General features: G+C 33.0%; 1 protein-coding gene across 1 annotated transcript in view; it reads right to left on the bottom strand.

The window, feature by feature from the left end:
- The window catches only part of ASCC3 (activating signal cointegrator 1 complex subunit 3), a 294604-nt gene that overhangs the window by 53762 nt on the left and 220143 nt on the right, over positions 1 to 20699 (bottom strand). Inside the window, exons 35-36 of the mRNA XM_090279704.1 lie at positions 18494 to 18605; positions 18165 to 18299 (exon numbers count right to left, since the gene is read on the bottom strand). Of these exons, the coding sequence (XP_090135830.1) occupies positions 18165 to 18299; positions 18494 to 18605 (247 nt within the window). The remainder of the gene's footprint in view (positions 1 to 18164; positions 18300 to 18493; positions 18606 to 20699) is intronic.

Genomic DNA, 20699 nt, shown 5'->3' on the forward strand with positions numbered 1-20699 from the left:
TAATAAATATTCTAGATTTCTACTTTGACTCAGAAATGTTTTGCTTAAAATTAAGAATTTAGCAAATGACTTCTGTTCTCTTTGGAAACAATGCTCCTCATGGAGAGTAAAAAGCTACTACAGAATTAATCATATGACTTGCAAGGCCCACCTGAGAGGATGAGTTTAAAGAAGTTATGGTAGACATGTGTAAAACAAAAAAGGAAACCTACAGATTTGTGGGTTTGGGGGTTTCTTATTTAGTTAGGGAAAGTACTTAAGAGATACTGCGTTTTCTTCTGCGTGGAAAAGACACTAACAACAAGAGGTGGCTCGCTTGGTACAGGCTGGGGGAACAATTACTTAAGTTTATTATCAGTCATTACCACTTCAAAAATTATTTAAGAAGGGCTCTAAGCTTCATTATAATTTCTCAGTTAGTTCCCTAGTATTTCTGGGGCTTGATGACTTTCATGCCGCAGTATATCCTCTGGTTCTTTCCTCATAATTGGTAAGCCTTCCTGACCCTCAAGAATCTTGCATTTTGTAGGAGACTCTTCTACAAAGTGCTAGTTTTGAATTCTATTTAGAGCTGCTTAAAATGTGCATCTCCCCTTGGACTATAAAATGCTCCTGGTAAAATAAAAACATGATTTGGACTCATTATTTAAAAAACCCCAAAACTTAACCAAAATACTATAGTCACAGAAAGGGCTGATTTTAAATAAATATCTGAGAACATATGTTTGTTACACTATTCAAATTAAACATCCAGAGGGGTAATAACTACATTTCAAGAGGGCTTTTGTAACGAAACACTTTGAAACTTCTCCTTAGGCACTGAAGTCAGAATGACTTTAGGAACTATACATTATCATGTAGCTATAACCAATTTTATGATTAAAAATTACATGGCCCGATAATCAACAAATTTTGTCTTCTGACTCAGCTTCAAAATACTTTGTCATTTTCTCAAAACAAAAGGAAATGTCCAAACAAAAAAGTACCATTAATGGATAACGTTTTGTACTGAAAAGAATCAAACGAAAGTACAACAGGCCTAGAAGCCGTTACATATATTTTTGTAATGAAAAAAGCTTTTAAAGATACATAATCTTAGAAAGACAATAATTTCTGAATGTATAAGTTATCTTACGTTTGTTAAAAATATCACCTAATTTCATTTTGAAGCCTATATTAATTGCTCAAAAATATGAACGTACTGATAGATGGCGCAAGATTCAGTAACAGATGTCACACGGAAATCATAAACTGGGAGAAGAAAAATAAAAAGCATTAAAAATAGACTGAATACACATTATAAAACCTTCCAATCAGATAGTTAATGCCATACTGACTGGTAATATACTTAAGTGGGTACTTCAGGCATCTAACTTTGAGTTTGTTTAGGTAGAAAGCTTTTGCTTTTGTTCATGTTTGTAAAAATTAAGTGTTTTGTTATTAACTCAAAATTAATTACTCCCTAAAATGTAGAGTTACCAATATTTGGATCTGGGGCAAACTTTTAGGAAGTTATATTTAAAGACAACAAAGGAAAATAGAAATTTTTAGTACCAGATGTCTGGGAAGATCCCATTTGGATTTGAGCTACTTAAATTTACAATCATGTATTTATACATCTAACAGAGCTTCTGTTTCCCCCAGAATCAGAAAATTAACTAGCTCTGTAGCATCTTCCTTGATCTGCCACCCGTGCCCTGAGGATTAGAGACTCCACCTGAGCTTGTTTTACAAGCATAACAGAAAAAATTAATCTCTGCTGGCAGTGCTCCCACTGGGATACTGATGAATAATGATATCCCTCTTTTGCTGCCCTCTCAGTCCACTAGAAAAGCCACTCTAACCCGGCAACGTGGAAGCTGCTGAAACCATTCCAGCTGTGGATTAGCAGGCAGTCAGGCATCCATCTGCTCTGTGTGAATCAGGAGAAAGCAAACATGCATTCTACGGCTAAAGTCATATTCAAACCCTATCTTATAGGAACATATATATGTACAAATGTCCATTTATCTATCATCTCTCTCTCTCTCTCTCTCTATCTATCTATCTATCTATCTATCTATCTATCTATCTATCATCTCCCTACCTAACTACCCACCTTCCTACCTACATAGTCAATAATAGGCAATCACACATTGTAAGCTAAAGTAACCTGATTCCTCAATTTAGTTTGCATTTTCTTGGGGCTTTAAATATAAGAAAACAAAGTACCTGTTCAGGGGTTATAAAATACTGCTCTTAAGTTTGGTACTCATACAGGGCTGATTAACTACAAATTAAATTTCTAGAGTGCGATATTAGAATACCCTAAGCATATACAAATTCCAGAATCTCAAATGTAGCAACCAACTACTTGTTTTGAAAAGTTAGGCTGTTTAACCAGTTTCTAACCAAGTATCACACAGAGGAAGTATGGGCTGTATTTTCACTTGGCTTTATTTTACTGAAACATGGATGCAGTGGGTATCTTTGGACTCTTGCCTTCTACAAAAAGAAAAGAACCATTACTTTTGGTCTACAAATAGCAAAACAGAGTTTTTCAGGACTCTCTTAGCTCTTTATTAATGAGCACTCGAGCACTTTTATATACCCATAATATAATGATGACTGATGTTTGTAGTGCTAGCTTCAGGACTCTGAAAGATCTTTATGGATCTTCTGACTGCAGAAAATTTTTACAGCACAGTTCTAAGAATATTTTGTAGCATTAAATTCTGAAATTCATATTGATACATATTTAGAAATTCTATTATCAAAAATATTTTAAATAATCATCACACCATATTTCAAGTCAATAATAACAGTAATGATAAATGCCCACCCTGCTTTTAAGTTCTAGTCAGTATTACCCATGTCACTTCGGTGTGAGTCCCAAGTGGCATTTTATTAATCTTTCTTTTTCTCTAATTTTAGTTGCATTCATTGCTTGCTTTTATGTCTTAATGATCCTTTCCTCTATCACTGGTTACAAAAATAATAGTAGTTCAAGGTTACAACCTTTTCTGTGCTATCAGTCCAACAGAACAATAGACTGCCAGCTCGTCACTGGTTTTGTAAGACAGTTTATTTATTCATCTGTCAATAGAAGATGACAGTTGTTTGGCACTTTTCTTACAAATTTGTTGATACTATTTAATAAATAATAGAAAATACCTATATAGATAGTATAGAAGATCAAAATCTAATAAGGTGAAGCAAATATATATGGAAGAATTCTCTGTTACCAATGATAATACTTTAAAACTGAGATTATAGTACTTCTGCTAAACTGCATTATTCTTCTGAATTATCCCTTTGAGTGCCAACGTCACTGTGAGCAATGCTGACAAATTTTCCCAAAGTGCCAGCGTCGCTCGGAGCGACTCTTTTTTTGATGGCTATAAATGTAAATAACAATGGAATAATTCGTATTTTATGTTTGCTTTCTTGTACCTCAGGTTATATATTGATATAATTTTTTCTCATGTTGATCCAAATTTTGAATTACGCATGGCACTCAAAGGGTTATATACAAACTAGTGAACAGAACATAAGAATGTGTAGAATTTTATATATCTTAGGATAACAACATTTAGAAATCACTCTTATCTCCAAGATTTTTTTTTTTTTTTAAAGCAAAGTGAGTTCTAACTTTCTGATGTAGTCAAATTTCTAAGACACGGTTATATTCTAGTGGACTGTCAGCTGGAAAACATTGTAAAATAAGCAGAGTCCTTTTTTAGGAGAATGTAAGTTAAAACAAAATGCAGATGGTGTAAATAATACTACTCTAATAAAGACCATATATATATTTTTTATTTGGTAGTAACAACAAAAATTTTCCAAATATGTAAGTATGGGAATGGGGTACATTCATTTCTTTGGGTTGAGAAATCAAAAGATAATAAGCTTATAATACATTACTTCAGAGGAAATTCCTCTAGGCTTCTGCCATGTATATATATGATGGTTCAGCATGAAGTATTCCCTTTAGTCCTTCTTACAGTGGGAAGACTATAGTTTGCTAAGAATTAATAATGACTAGTAGTTAGATCTTTTCCTTGAACGAACTTTTCAAAACTATGGAGCTAATGAGTAAGTGATTCTCTATTGTTGAACAAAGAAAGCATAAATATCTCAATGTTAGAATGTGTATATGGGGTTATGTGAAAACAAATAAAAACACTTTTTCCACTAATTCTCTTTGAAAAACTTAAATCTGTTTAAATAAAAAAGATACTGACTTTTTAGTAAAGTTTTCCAGTTTTTTCTAAAAATGGAGCAGACATTTTTTAAAACTTAAAAAAAACTTTGATAGATATGAAATTTCTTCCTAGAAATGTGACAACTCACAATTCTCCAACTATCAACCATCGAATAGTACTATCTCTTTTGAATTTCCAACAATTTAATATGCTAAACAGATTAATATTTTTTTTTGTTTCAATTCATATTTCCTTGATTACTGATAAGGCTGATTTTTTAAAATCCTTGTTAAAAATGAATTTATTCTTCTGTAAGTTGTTATTTAATGCCATGTTTTCATTTTATCACTGGAATGACAGTGGTTGTTTCTTTTAATTTTTTGATTAAAAAATTAAAATATATTCCCCTTTTGACTCTCATAATAATGACAAGTATTAATGTTCTTGAAATTTATAGAGATGTGCATAAATTTTATATAGGCAAATCTATCCATTTCCTTTTGTAATTTTCTCAATTATTTTGTGCTTTTTGTGTTTCTTCCCTTCTCTTTTTAAAAAAATTTGGCATTATTCTTGGCTTTAATTTTTAATCTGACTGAAATTTATTCTGCTATATGCTATAAAATTAGAATCTAATTTGAATATTTTTCCAAAATACTCAACAACATTTGTTGAATAAACTACCCTTTAACCAACAGTTTTATGTTTTCTTTCTACCTGGTTAGTGCTTCACACAGTTATGTGAGATGTGTCTTAACACTGTGTGACAACTGTCCTGGCTGAGGTGGGGAAGGAAGCACTCCTGGCTTATGAACAGCACTAGCTCCAGGCAGGAGCAAAAGGGGAAGAGCAGTTCCAGATGGAGGCTACTCCCGCTTCAAACTATACTGCAGCCAGACTCACAAACTCTCATATGGTGTGCCACGGAACCCAGATTTATCTTGTGAAATTTTTTTGAATAAAGGCAGATAATAATATTTGTCCTATGTTGATATGATTTATAAAAATTATAATATATCAACTATTAGAAATTGTTATATTAAATTATTGTTAACAAAAAATAGCAATAACAGATATGAATGCCTACAATATGGTAGGTAATGAATTGAAGCTTGACACACGTTAACTTACTTAATCTTCCTCTCTGTTTTATACAGGAGTATGGAGCTCAGGAAATTAAGTGACCAACCCAAGGTCATACAATTAGAAAATGGTGGAGTCATGTTCGTGTGACTCCAAAGCCCATGATCTTGATAACTAAACTTTCAGCATACTGTAAGCATGCTGGTACAATGTAAACTTTCAAAATAGTTAATATCAAACTGTAATTACTTTTTAGACATAGGTCTTTTCCTTTTTTGAAGGCAGGGGCCATACTTTAATTATTATCCTCTTGCACCTAACACAGGTGTTAAATAAATACTCGTTGGGTGTTTGGAGATGTATTATTTAAGAATATCTGCAGAATAGCAATATGTAAGAAGAGATAAGCTTCCAAATAAGAGAAAATGAAGGACAAGCAAGAGAAAGTATAACTAGTAAAGAAGGTAAAGAAGAAACTGCAGTAGAAAAAGAAATTAGAAAAGTACAGAACAAGAGAAAGAATGAACATTTATTTCCTCATTAGAAATTAAAATGAAGGAATGTTTTGTCTCTTTTAAAAAAATGTTGATTTTGAAAACCTGTATTTTAAAAACACCTAGACTTTAAATATGCACACCCCAACCAGGTATTATATTAAATAATGTGATATTTGCCTAATTATTCAGGAAAAGAAACTATTATACTAACTATCACAGCCCAACTAGAGTTGGCATTACTAATGAACTAGATTAATTTGACCAGAGCTTTTACTGCAACTGAATGAAGAGAAATTTTCCAGATGAATATATGCCTAATAAAATGGCCAATTTGATTTGCCTGATTTTCCTCTCAGCCAGGTTTCCAATGGCTTCCTGGCTGTTTTACAGCCTTCTGCATAGTTCCAAAAGAAAGAACATTTTTTCCTTACTAATACAGCTTCCTCATAGATTTCAAGCCCAAGTTCCTAATTCAAAGGAGTGCTAATCCATTTGCAAAGCATCTTAGTGAAGGAGTAATCACCCAGACATAATCACTATTATGAATCATAATTACTTTATGATTTCTCCTAATTACTAAGTGGTTTTGAATAACTATAAATAGATGAGCACTCTTAGGAGCACAGACTTTGGTCTGGAAGCCAGGGTAATGTCTCACTAAAGAACTGTGGGGCTTTTTTATTTGGAGGTACGATATGTGGCAGTGGGGAATCATTACTTTTATAGACTTTGTCACTCCCCCATAGTATATGCTATAACCCAGAGCCATGGCCTCCAGTAAAATGTTAACCCGGGGAGAAAGAAAGAGGGAACAAGGGAGTAGGAGCAAAACAACTGAAGAAAGAAAACTCAGAAAATGACACTGTGATCAAGGACAACAAGATATCTCAAATGAAGTTATCTTTTTCTTTTTTTTAAAGCAAAAATAAAACTCACCAAAGGATACATACTAGGGTAAGGGCAAAGCTGTACTTGGTATGAAAGGGAAGCAAGATGCTGTACTTTCCTTTATTCCTTCAAATATTAATAATGAAATAAAAAGTGTATTAGTGAGTTCAATAAGGCTGGCACTTCTGATAGAGACTAAGTGTTCGGGACCTCTGAAAAACGTACAGGCGTCCAGAGCAGTGATTTCCAACTGGTGTGCCACGGCACATTAGTGTGCTGCGAGGATTTTTAAAACATACAATACCTGACTATTTAGTCAGGGGCACAGACCTCTTTTTTATTAGACTGTTAAATAAAAAAAAAAAAGTCAACACAATAGCCATCAGGTGTAAATATTCTGTCTTGAAACATAAATATATAGGTCCTATAATAGAGCTGCATCTTATTGATCACGATGCGTAATAAGGTTGCATCTGACTGGTTAATTCTTGGTACCAGAAATCCTTATAAATAAATGTAGGCATCTGATTTTTTAAAAAGTCACTTCGGAGCAAAAAGGGTAGGTAATTCTATTACTATTATTTGTTTTTGTGAATCAATCAAAATTATACCTAATTTTTTGTCAGATCAACAAAAAATACATTTTTTGGTGTGCGAAAAGCTTTAGTAATTAGTTTATGTGTGCCATGAGATGAAAAAGGTTGAAAATTGCTGGCCTAGAGTATTGTAGTCTTGAATCCAAAACACAAATAATTAACCTGAACTAAAACAACACAAAACAGAAATCTATCTAGATCAAGGTCAGATATATTTGAACACTTATCTTCTACTTTATTAGATCTTCACATTAATGATAATAAGTAGGGCAGATATAATTGGACTTTTTAAAAATAAATGAAGAAACTGGGGCTTAGAGAGAGTAAATGACTTGCCACTCACATAAAGAAAGTAAAAGGCCAAACTGAGATTTGAATCCATGTTTCCTAAATGCAAATGCCATATTCATTCCACCATACTGTATCTACCTCAGTCTATCAGTGGTCTTTGCCCACATTTACAGGTCTTTCCCCACCTCATCAGTTTCAGCTGATGATTTTGCTTCCTAGTAAATGAAAAAAGAATTAAAGCAAACAAAAGAGAAGTTCCTCATTATCCTACCACCCAATATACTTTGTCTTTTTTCCTGTTACAATGGATAAATTATCTCTACTTCCACCAAAGGCCAATTCTCCACTTACACATGATTCCCATTTCATTTCCTTAAGGACATTGCTGTACAGCATTATTTCCCCCCTCTCTATAAGATCATTTCTATCAGCATATAAATATGCTATAACATCTTAAGGAAAAAGAAATTGATATCTATTATTCCCCCCTTGCCAGCTCCATGTAAGAATTAGCTGTACTTGCTGTTTCTGTTTTCTTAAAATTCATTCCCTGTTGAGTTCCCTCAGATAAGGCTTTTGTCTCCTATCATTCCACTGAAATTACTTATTAAAGACATTTAGGATCTCCAGCAAGTCAAATGATTAATTTCAACTCTCATCCAGTCCCTATCAATAGTCCTTAACTAAGTTAATCACCATACTCTTCTTTTTCCCCTTGGCTTCGGGACAGTGCATTCTCCTGAACGTTTTCCTTCTCATGTATGGTTCCTCACTCTTGGTATTCTTTGCTGACCCATCTTCCACTCCTTCTTCCCCAACCGCAGCCTTCGGACCTCTTGTCAATACTCGCTGCCCAGATGATCTCAATCAACCTCATGACTTTGAAATTTTAATTATTATCCATTGGCCTGTCACTAGACCTCACCAAAACAAACACAGACCCTGCTCTTTACCAAGGCTTCTTCACCTCTCTCACTGAGTTATTCAGGCCCCAAACCTAGGCATCTGTATTTCCTCTGTTGATTTATAACTACCTTCAACACATCCTGAGCCCAACTACTGTTCATGATTTTCATTTCTGACCATTCTATCTAAGCCATTTTCTCTCATCTGTACTTCCTGCAATAATCATTTCTCTATGAAGGACCCAGAGTGGTCTTCTCAGGATAAATAATATCACATCACTCATTTGATTAAAATCCCTCCAATGGTTTCTCTGAAGACTTAGGATAAAATCCAAAGTCCTCAGTAAGGCTGCAGGTGACCCAGCCCCCATCCACCATGCTCTCCCGATGCTTATCCCACTCCCGCCACAATGGTTTTCCTGCTATTCCGTGAACCTGACAGGTAGCTCCTGCTGCATGGCCTTTGCATTTGTCATTCCTTCTGCCTACAATTTCTTCCCCAAAGCCTGCTCCTTTATGTCACTTAGTTCTTTTTTGAAATACACAGCTTCCTCCAGACTCCTACTTTATTTTTTCCAATTATAAACTTTTTTCCAGTTATAGTTGACATTTAATATTATATTAGTTTCAGGTGTACAATACAGTAGTTAGACATTTATATAAATTGCCTTATTTAAAAAAACTCCCTAACGTCTACTTGACATTAAATTTAATGTTTATCTGTTTACTTGTTTACCAACTGTACTATGAATATAAGGTCCAGGAGTACTGGAATTTTATCAGCCTAGTTTTCTGCTACATTCCAAGCCTTGAACATAGAATGTGCTCAATAGTAATAATTATTAACTAATAATAGCTAACATTTACTGAGTACTATAAATGAGCAAAGGATTGTTCTGTCCAATAGAATAGTGATTCTATTGTGTTTCTGTACATTATTACATAAAGAAAAAGCTTGGCATGTTAGTTAACCTAAAAGGTTGTATTTCCTCTAAACCATGGAGCATTCCTATGATTATTTTTTCCTTTTGAAATTACATATTTCCAAACTAATGTAATGCTGTAGGGCTCTGCTTCTACCATTTGGGGTGGGAAGGATATTAGGATGTTTATTTTTTCTTTTGCTCTGTTCCACAGAAATGATACTGGAATACATTCAGTAGGCTTTAAGTATTGAGAATGATCGCAATTATTTTCCTACATGGCTGCTTTGTGAGAATAAAAGGCAGGTTGGTATATGTATTTAAACAATGCTGTGGCATTATTTGCTTTGGGAAGTATTAGGACAAGAACCATGAACCTTCTGGAACACTTCTTATCACCAATATTAGTTGAGAAAGCAAATAGGATTGATTTCTGAACTGCTTCACCTGCTGGAGTAATGAGACCCTAAGAATAATTTTAGAGTACTTAGCTTCATTGGGATGATAAATTCAATTGCTAACATATGAAAATTATATTCTAAAATACAGTTTTTAAAAAATCCAACCTTAAAGTCTCCATTCATTCTCCACTTATTTTTTAAAGTCTAAACTATGCTCTGTTTACTCAAAGCAAAATGACTAGGATTTAGGAAAGAGATTTTATGCCCAGCAAGATAATCTTCAATGTTATTTTCATTAAATTTTTATTTCCGCAATGTGATTGTAAGTGTACTGACAATTCTAAATAGTTATGATATTAAGTTATTTTCAAAACCGAATTAATAATGATTTTCTTTGCCAAATGATTCATAATTGGGTTCTCTCAAAAGCAAACTACTCTGGATTTTATGAATATAACTTAATTCATGTAAAACCTTTCAAGATTATATTTACAATTTAAAAATGCCTAAATGGAGTTTCCCTTTGTAAATGCTTTTATATGACTCCCAGGTGGTTCATGATCCAATCATACCCAGGCCATGCTGGAAGCTGACTTTTAGAGAGAACAATGTCAGCAACTCTTTAGTCTTGAAGGTTGTAAATACAAGTAAAAACTTCCCACGCACAGGTACAGCTACATTAATCAGTAAAAGCAGAACACACACACATACTCAGCACAAGCCTATTCCTTTATTTTTATGAGGCTCTTTGGTCTCTGGCACAAATCTCCTTTCAAAGATATGGGTCTGTCTTCTTTTTCTTTGGTATTCCCCTAAGTACACTGAATACTGGATAGAACACTTAGGAAATCTTAATAAATGTTGATAAGCCAGAAAGTATTTTTGATAGATAGCTTAGGATGAGAAGGTTAATGGTGTACCCTTTTTATGTATCTTACTTTGTAAGTTTAAATAAAAGAGCAAAATAAGATGCAAAGAAGAGGAAAAATAAAAGTACAAATTAACAAAGGGAAAAAAAGAGGAGGGCATTTAAAAGGTGGCTGGTATGATATGAATTCTTATTTTGATTCTGCCCTTTCCCCGTTGGGAGCTGGGTTTTTATAGTATTTTTCCATACTGATTGTGTCATGTTGGGCAAGACTTGGTCTTTGTTATTTGAAAAAATGAGACAGTTAAACTAGGTGATAATGAAAGAAATATTAAGGCTATTCATACTCTGGTACCTAAACTCATCTCTTTGTTAACAACCCAATTTAATCACCAACCTTTAGGATCCTAGTAATTGACAGTTATTCTGTGGGAGAGTTGATGAAGCCAAAGGTAATTTTAAAAAATTGAAAATTTTTAACAGGACAAACTTCAGATACTATAACAAAAATATTTTATGCTCATCAGAACATAATCAGTCTAAAATCTTTGCAGTAATCTACTGAATCACAACAAGACATATCTGAGACTTTTAGCAAGAAAATATTTCACTTTTCTCTGTGATGCACAAAGCTAACAAAAGTGCAGAAAGCTAGAAAGAAGCTAAGAAATAATGAAGAATACAGAAGGTCTCAAGGGACAGAGACCAAGAGAAATAGAAAGATACTTTTTTCAAGACATTTTACCATCTGTGCCTGTCCAAAGATGCCAGGCAGCTCCCCAACCCTAGGGTGAGGGGAGCTCTTCTCGCACTCCCTGGAAGACAGCCCATCAGGTTTCCCCAGTAGGAACATAAAGAGCAGCAGATGGGATCCTGCAATTGTCAGGAGGTTATTGGGAAATGCAAGGCCATGAGGTTGGTGGTGTTCACTGTTATTCAGTTAACCTTTCCTTCCTTTCATTTTTCCTTTAATGAACTCTTTAATTTTACATGCTGGGTCCCCTACCAATACTATTCATATCTGCTTGTCCTTTTTATTTTCTTCATTTTAAATTTCTCTTAAAAAAATTCTTGCTTAATTTTCCAATCTCATGTTTAAGAAAGATGCATTTGCAATTTTCTGTCAAAAATTTTGTAGCTTTGCCTCAAACAGGACAAAATTCAAGCATTAAAAATGCTGTACTATTGAAAAATGTTCTAAATGTGGGCAGAGCAAAGAATCAGTGTGCTTTTACAGAAAGCACTACAGAAAATTGACAAACTTAAGAAATTTAATGATATGTAAAAATCTTATTGTTCTGGTCCTTTTCTAAATTTGGAATGGTTCTATTTTATATTAACACACAAAACCCATACATTTAGTCAATACCCAAGACTTTTTGGAAAAATAACATTTTCATTATTTTTCAGATTGAATATTTTATATGTAATCTCTTGTTTCTGTATAGTTAAAAGAACCATAACAACTGTGTTATGTCTTTAAGAACTTTTTCTTTTTGGAAAATTGTAGAGATAGAACACCTTTGAGACATATTTTGCTTTCTTTCTGAGCTCTTAATACTACAGCAAAAATCTTCTGAAAAATCTATTCAAATTAATTTTTTCTAACTTCAAAATCTTTTCATTTCTATTACTGTCCACTGAGCATATCAAATCACGGTCCCTATTTGCCATGACAACAGTCACTTTGTACTCTAGACCTGGGCTTTCAGTGCCAACATCATTAAGAGATTCTTCAAATTACTTTTTAAATGTCCTTTTCCCTTAGGATTTTCACTTATATCTAATTAGACTACTTACTCTATGCCATGTAATCCCTGTTGCCAAAACTGCTAAATGCTTCCATAGTAGGAGGAGGGCACTAACGGAGCAAGACAGATGTAATGGCACTGGTTAGAAATAGAAGTGTGAAGCAGATGCCTTAATTATAGAGCTTATTAATTCACGGTGTTAAAAAAATTTGGCAAGAGTTCTTGTAAAATATCTAACCTTTCCAAATAGCATCATATTGTTTAAAACTTAAAATACATGTTTTCAATAAGGAATACTGAAATATTATTTTGCCAGTAATTAACACCTATATTTAATATCTATAATTATTAGTTACAAGGTCATACGTAATTTTAAAAGTAACTGCTTCTTGATTGACTTTTAAAAGTATATACTCTTACATTTCAATGCTTTAAATTTTTTTTACAGTGGAGTTAAATCATAGGAAAAAGATAAAATATGTCTAGGAGAGGAAGGAAGGTATAGAGAAGAGTTCTAAGAAGCTAATTTCTATAGAACCTGAAAAACTTAATCTCATTAAACTTCAATTTTGTTTTCTGCATAGTTAACACTTACCACAAAATGTTGTTATAAATAATGTATATTTAAATGCCTGTATAGTATGTGCTCAATAAAAGGTAGTGGTTATTATTATTTAATGAATATATTGGAAAGACAAGATTTAAATACATGGGTTATTATTATAGAATAACATTAGTGAAGAGAGACAGTCTCAATACAATCTTTGGCTTTACACCCAGAATATAGCATTTTACTGTCATTGAAAATCAATGGCATCTAAAAATGTAATTCAGAAACAGTTCAATTTCTTGGGAAGAAGAGAAAGTAAAAAAAGAAGTCTTAAAAGAGGTATTACTAAAAAAAAAAAAAAAAAAAGGTATTAATGGAAGTGCATTTTCTTTTTCAGTGTTGATTGAAATAAAGATTTACATACAGGGTGGAGCAAAAGTAGGTTTAAATCTGTGAGTACTTGAAAGAGTTTATTCTTGTATTATTATTTATTAATTATTGTATTATTTTTCATACAAACAACTTAAACCTATTTTTGCCACATGCTTTATAACTGAGTAATAATCAACAGGAGTAAGTACCTGTAAGTATAAGAGATTGTCATATTTAAAGAAAGGAAAACCACCCCTCTCCCAATATTGTGAAGGATAAAAATATTCCAAGTATCCAGTGGGCCAAGAGAAAAAAAACATTCCCCAAAGGTCTAGTCACAGTCCTTGCCTTCCCTGAGCTGTATCGGAATGGTCATCATCTATCACACCAAACATGACAGGCACAATTCCATCTCCTCTTTTAGTTCTTTAGTAGTTTTATAATTAATAAATTCATTCCAGCCCTTTTTGAATCTATATATTTTTGGCCTATATTATATCCATCAATTGAAGTAATAAATTCTCTTAGTTTATTACTTGCAGGATCAGATGGAACTTCCTACTAATTGAAAAAGTTACTCTGTTCAAGATCTAAAGAGGGCCTCTCCTAATACAGTTCATGATTTGAATTTCAGTTACATTGATTCAAAGCCTTTGCCTTTCCAGACTGAAATGCTCTACTCACATATCTTCTATCATTTGAGTAGCTCAGTTGGACCCACTCAAACGTTCTCTATGATGCTCTTTGATGTGGGGCCAGGACATATGTATATAGCAAATCTCCTGCATAGGAAAAATTAATATGAAGGACAGAGTACTATTATCTGTTTTATTTCAGAGACTGTTTCTGATGATGGGCATCATTCCGCTGCCATTCTTAGAGCATCATACTGAGCTGGTGACCTCTGTTAGTAACAACACCCAAGTGCATTTTATAGTTTATTACCATGGCCCATGGTTTATCTATGTATTAACACACACACACACACACACACACACACACACACCACACAGTTTGTCACTAATGTTCCTTATTCTATCTCTGGCCCCTAGAGAGAGCCAAGAGCCTCACATAGTGTAAGCACAAAATAAATATTTTTTGAGTAAATCAATAATGGTCTGTGGGAAGAAATGTAACTGATAAAATTTAACACAGACAAATGTAGAGTATCATATTAAGAATAAAACATCTAACTTATGCATGTTTCACTATCTGCTTGAGGTATTAAGACAATTTCATAGCTCCTTACTATTTGGAAGAGTTTAGTTTTCATCTTTAAACTCAGAATTTTCCTGTTGCGTCCATTCTTTGGTTAAAAGGGTGATATTGTCAATATAATTCTGCAAAGTTCAAGGCCAACCGCAATCATCCAAATGAGAGAAGAACAAAGAGGGCAGAATTCAGAAGATAGGGTATAAATGTCCATAATGTATGAAATTTTAAATCAAACCTGACAACCTTTTGCTATGAAACCCTGTGTAAGAGGGAAGCCTGCAGTTTCAAAAACACTGTGAAAGGAAGCATACCATGAAATAAATGATCTGATCAAACATTTTCTCCTTTATTTTTGAAAGAAAATGTCTTTTTTGGTAAATATTAATATGGCAATAAAATTACATCCCTACTCAAATAAATTTTAATTCTTATTTTAGGGAAGTTGATAGTAATACACAAAATGACCAGATAACAAGTGAGAATTCCAATTCATTTAAATAAAGGAAAAACAACTCTATGACCAAGTATGAAATTCTAAATATATGCGTATATCTTCTCTAAAGGAAGGTCTAAAAAAAAGATACTAATTATTAGTTACAAATATATAAAACCCATAGAGATCATCATTTGAAACTATGTTTTTATGTCAATTGAAAGAAAAAGGTTTATGTATTGTTAAATGCCTGTTAAAAGTGTGAAGTCTATGTTTTAATATTCTTTTTTTCATCCATGGTTATGTTCTAGATTAATTTTCTATGTGCCAACAATAATCACAGTGCAACATATTCAAAGGACCTAAAAAAATCTTTAAAACCATAATTTCTATACCATCATTAATACAACTTCCCCACAAAACCTGAAAGTTAAATATAATATGCAACCTTAGAAATATTGAGAAAGTTAGATATTAAAAATACAGTAAATTCAAAGCAATACTCAAAAGAATAGAAGCTTTTCAGTTGTGGCTTTCTCAGGAATACTAAAAATGCCTCTTAATTTAAAAACGTTTTAAAATGACCTTAGAAGCATCAATGGTTGCATCTTAGCACAAGGAGACACTGAAGTGCGTAAGTTATAATATTGAACTGTTCAAAAACATAATGTGACATAATTAACCATTATAAAAACAAAAACAAAGATAATGGAAATAGGCTTTTGAATCACTAATGCTACTCCCACTTCTTTTCTTTGCTCTGTGTTGTGCTTATCATCCTGTTTTCTAAGCTCCTGTCATCTCCAGCTTCCTCCCTGTTTCAAAACCACAAGGAGATTAGTATGTATTTTTTGGAAATGAGAGTAGAGAACATAATGAGGCTACGTGAGTCATTTAGGAATCCCTGGGTACGGACACAGAGAATATTTTAAAAACTTCTCAATGGAAAAGTGATTTCAGAAATTGCACTGTAATTACTTCAAATACAATCTTGTTTTATTATTTAACGTTTCTCTGTTAGTATTCATATGTTCTCATGAACAAGAAATTAACAAAACAGTGGTACCTGTAAATCTCCTTGTCAATGTGAGTCTCACAGTTCCAATGTCCCAGTAGCCTCATTCAAAAAGAATTCTAAGATATTACATATTTAGACACTATATCTAATAAATTGAGTTTCTTGGACTACACACTAAAGGATAAAGAGATGATATCATTGTTCTTGTGGACATTATACAGGGGGTACAAGTGTACTATATTTATATAAATACACTACTGAGTTTATCTTACATATATTTGCAGATGATATGTTTTGTTTAGTTATTCACAAAAGAGTTGACTTAATTTTAATAAAAATATACCATGAGATCAGCTAACTGCTTTTAGGAGTGTAATGTTGGAAAGAAATAGGCTTTTGAAAAGATGTAGACCTCTTGTTCTGATCAATGCCTTTTCATTGAGAAGACTGAAGAAAATAATGACTTCATTGCCTTTGTACTGTATACTTTTTTCGACTATTTTAGTGGGGTTGAGGGGAATAGAGAATGTAATAGGCATATGGTTTTTACCAACCTCATTTACAAACAATGTGTATTCAGTCTTAATATGATATACTTTGTACCTTCCACCTCAGTATCCTCTACTTCATTGTGTGTATGTGTGTGTATGACCTAAGAGGCAGAATAGTACAATGGTTAAGAACCCACACAGTGGAAAGTTCCTAGAATAGCACCTGGCACAAGAGAAGTACTTAAAGATGTTAGCTGTAATATATGAGTTCCCAAGGCAGACAAATACTTTTAAATATTGGATTAAATAAATGTATCAAAGTATGTAAATATGAAAGTAAATTATATTCTTAAGTCTCAAATACTAGTTTAAGATGTTTTTCCAAACTGATTAACAATTACTTTGTTGTCTTTATCCCAGATAAAGCCTGTTTTTATGAATCTCTGACTGGGAAATTATAAATACCTCATTCTTAGGGATCTAAAAAATTCTTCATATTTTTCATATTCTTACTTTAGAAATAAATATTTAATTTTACAAAAAAATTTTTTCCACAGCTGCCTCAACTTTAATACTCTTTTCTATAGAGCAAACAATAGAAAACTGATTAATACAGGAGCCATCCATTCATCAATTCATTAACAAATATTTTTAGACTCACTATAGCTATACATAGCCATATGTGTCACAAAATCTATGCACTAGTTTCTCAAAGGGAAAACAATGAAAAAGTAAAAAACTGTTAATGGGATATTAAAGCCTATTAAGAATAATAACGTAACAGGAGAGGTATGAAAAAGCTAATAACTGAACTACTTCAGAATCAGAGAATTAAAAATAGAAGGACCATAAAGACTAATCCAATAGTTCTAACTTTTAAAAAAAGCACCAACATACCTGAGGGGCAAAATAATATACAGTATTTGCTTGTAACATATATCCTGACTAATGTGCCAATAAAATTACATGGTAAATTATTATACCTACTTATTATACTCAACAAAGACAAAAATAAATAAATAAGGCTATTAGAGCACGCATAAAGTAAGACAGAAAATATACTTCTAATAGTAACTTTAAATATTAAATCCAGTTCTTAGTTTCTTGGTATAATAAAGCAAAAAGGAACACAGCATAGGATTTTTTTAAAATTTTAAGCATAGAATAAATCTGGTTGTATTTTTTTTCTTTTTTAAGAAGGGGAGGAGGTGGGGAGTTAAATAGCTTTTCTGGTATTAATTCTAAGATAACTTAATCATGTGGATCCTTATGTAGAAAAACTTCAGTAACACCATGGATTCAAGAAGAATTACCCCAAAGAAGCAATAAGAAGGGCTTTCAATAATAATATGGAGAGATTATTATACTGAAGGTAGGGTGATCACCTAGCTGCAGAAGATAGCTCAGTTTATACCTATTATCCTGGCTTAAATATTAATAGTGCCCCATTCCATTCTCAGAAAGATCCAAGTTTGGATGATAAATTATGTGGTCACTTTAACTATGGGGAACTTGGTCTAGATATGTTGCTTTAGTGATCTTGTTTGACAGATGAAAGGACTTCATAAATAGCTTCTGCCAAATATCAAGAGGACCTGGATGGCAACAATTTAAGACTCAAATTAACAGAAGGTATGGACTATATAAAATACAATCTCTTTATATTAAAAAGCAATGCAATAATAACATGAAACTCACACTTAGAATTGAGAGCAGTTCTTCGGTACTGCATTCAGATTTCAAACGTTCCTTGAACATTTTAACTGTTTGGTGCTTCAAATAATAGTAAGAGGCAATTCGGCCATATGTCAGAGGTTCAATGCTCCGATTATCCTATTTCAAATGAAAGATAAAGTGACATAAAACAAAAATTCCAATCAAAGTGCAGACATTTATAAAATTAATAATTTATACTGAAATTGTTGCAACAATTTTGTTAAACTTTTTGGTTATCACTAGAAGCAAAAGCTCTACTGTTAAAAAGGTATGCAAACTTTTCAATCTAAATGTATGTGACTGAGTCTTACCTCTCCAATTTCAATACAATAGGAATGTTCCAATTCAACCAGAGATTTCTCAATCAGATGAGACAGAAACTTGTTCACAGAATCATGGCTCACATCACTCAAATTATAGTAGCTAGAAAACAAGCAAGGTTTGAAGTTATTTTCTATTAAAACTATTGCTCAATTTTATATGGTTCTTTTCGGAATTAAAAAAATAACAATTACATTTATAGCAATTAAGAGAAATATAGCAAATGTGAAAGCCATTTCCATTTTACAGATCAATATACCCATACTAAGGTTTGTTGATACTGATAAACAATGACAATATACTGAAAATATGTAAGATAAGCTGATAAAGTTCAGCAACACATTAAGAATATACTAAAACTTTCCCTGCTCCAATCAAAAGACATATGGTGGCTGAATGGATAACAAAAGGAAGACCCTTACATAAGCTGTGTATAAGAGATTCACTTCAGATCAGAAGACAAACAGACTGAAACTAAAGGGATGAAAAGAGATATTCCATGAAAATGGAAAGAAAGCAAAACAAAAAGCTAGAGTAGCAATATTTATACCATATAAAAATAGACTTTAAAACAAGGGCTATATGACAAGAGACAAACAAGGACTCATTCAGCAATTCCACTTCTGGGTATTTTCACCCCCCCCCCCAAAAAAAAACCAATTAATTGAAAAGGCACATACATCCATATATTCACTGCAGCATTATTTGCAATAGCCAAGACACAAAAGCAACCTAAGTGTCCATCAATAGATTAATGGATAAAGAAGAATGGGTGCATATATACAATGGAATATGACTCAGCCATAAAAAAGAATGAAATCTTGCCATCTGCAACAACATGGATGGACGTAGAGGGTTTGTGTTGAGTGAAGTCACACGCACAGACAGAAAAATGCCACATGATTTCACTTACATGTGCAATCTAAAAAACAAAAGAAATGAACAAGAACAGAAAAAGACTCATAGATACAGAGAACGCCTTGACGGTTGTTAGACGGGAGGAGGTTTGGGGAAGGGTGAAAAGATGGAGGGATTAAAGAGTACAAACGGGTAGTTACAAAACAGTTATGGAGATATAGAGTACAGCACAGGGAAGAGTCAATAATATTGTAGTAACTGTATAGTGGTAGACAGGTACTAGCTTTCTTAGGGCGATTACTTCGAAAGTTATGTAAATATCTAATCACTGGGTTGTACAGCTGAAACTAATATAATATTGTAAGTCAATTGTAATTGAAAAATAAAAACTATTTTAAAACCCCTCCACCGACAAAACAGAAAAAAATATACTAACTTTTCAGTGTTAATACTGGCCTTCAGTTTACATATTTACAGCAAACTAAACTTATGTACTAGATATAGAAAAGGTGAGAAGCATATTATATATAAACATACAGTTCCCTTTTATGTATAAAAACCCGTCCTCAGTAACTTTACAAAACTCAAAAAACTATTTATTTGGGTGGTTGATGAGTTCTTTTAGGAAATCTAGTCAATTACTATTCTCCTAATGCTTAAGGAGTAAATGTCATCCTGAAGACTGGAAGGGACATCAGGCTAATGACAAAGCAGTTTAATCAGGTTCCTATATAAAGAAACATAGGATCAGTTCTGTACAGTTTCCAAGTAAAGAGCCTAAGGACATGCAACTCACCTGAATGCTCTTCTCTGTAACGCCTAGAGGTTTTTGGCAAATTCCTAAAATCACTAGAAATCTGTGTCTGGGAACAGATCCAAAAGGTGAGGGACCGTCCCCACAGTCATGACAGATCTCTAATTCTAGCTGGGTGAACCTTGTACCCTAGTCATCATGAAGAATTTATATGCCCTACCTCCATCCAATTCAAGGAATAGGAGTGGAAAGTGGCCTCAGAGAAGAGACCTATCACTGAAACCCCAGGATAAGGGTTTTGCGTCTGTGCAGGAGTGGGAAGGGGGTATTCATAGCTTGAAGAAAGTGTTAACAATCTTAAATGGGAGAGGCCTAAAGAAAACAACAATCTATCAATGTGGTAATTTTTTCCTTTCTTCAAAGGGAAAAATTTGGAGTTAGTATACTATAAAAATTTATTTTAAAATACACAAAGCAGGTTTTAATCATGGCAGAATATATTTTCATTTGAAAGAGAAGTTAGCACAAATGGCTAAGTACAACCAAATATGAGAGTCTCCACTGAGTAAGGATTAGTAACAGGC

The sequence above is a fragment of the Furipterus horrens genome, unplaced genomic scaffold (genome assembly GCF_987537825.1).
Source record: "Furipterus horrens unplaced genomic scaffold, mFurHor1.1.pri manual_scaffold_6, whole genome shotgun sequence".
Taxonomy (NCBI): domain Eukaryota; kingdom Metazoa; phylum Chordata; class Mammalia; order Chiroptera; family Furipteridae; genus Furipterus; species Furipterus horrens.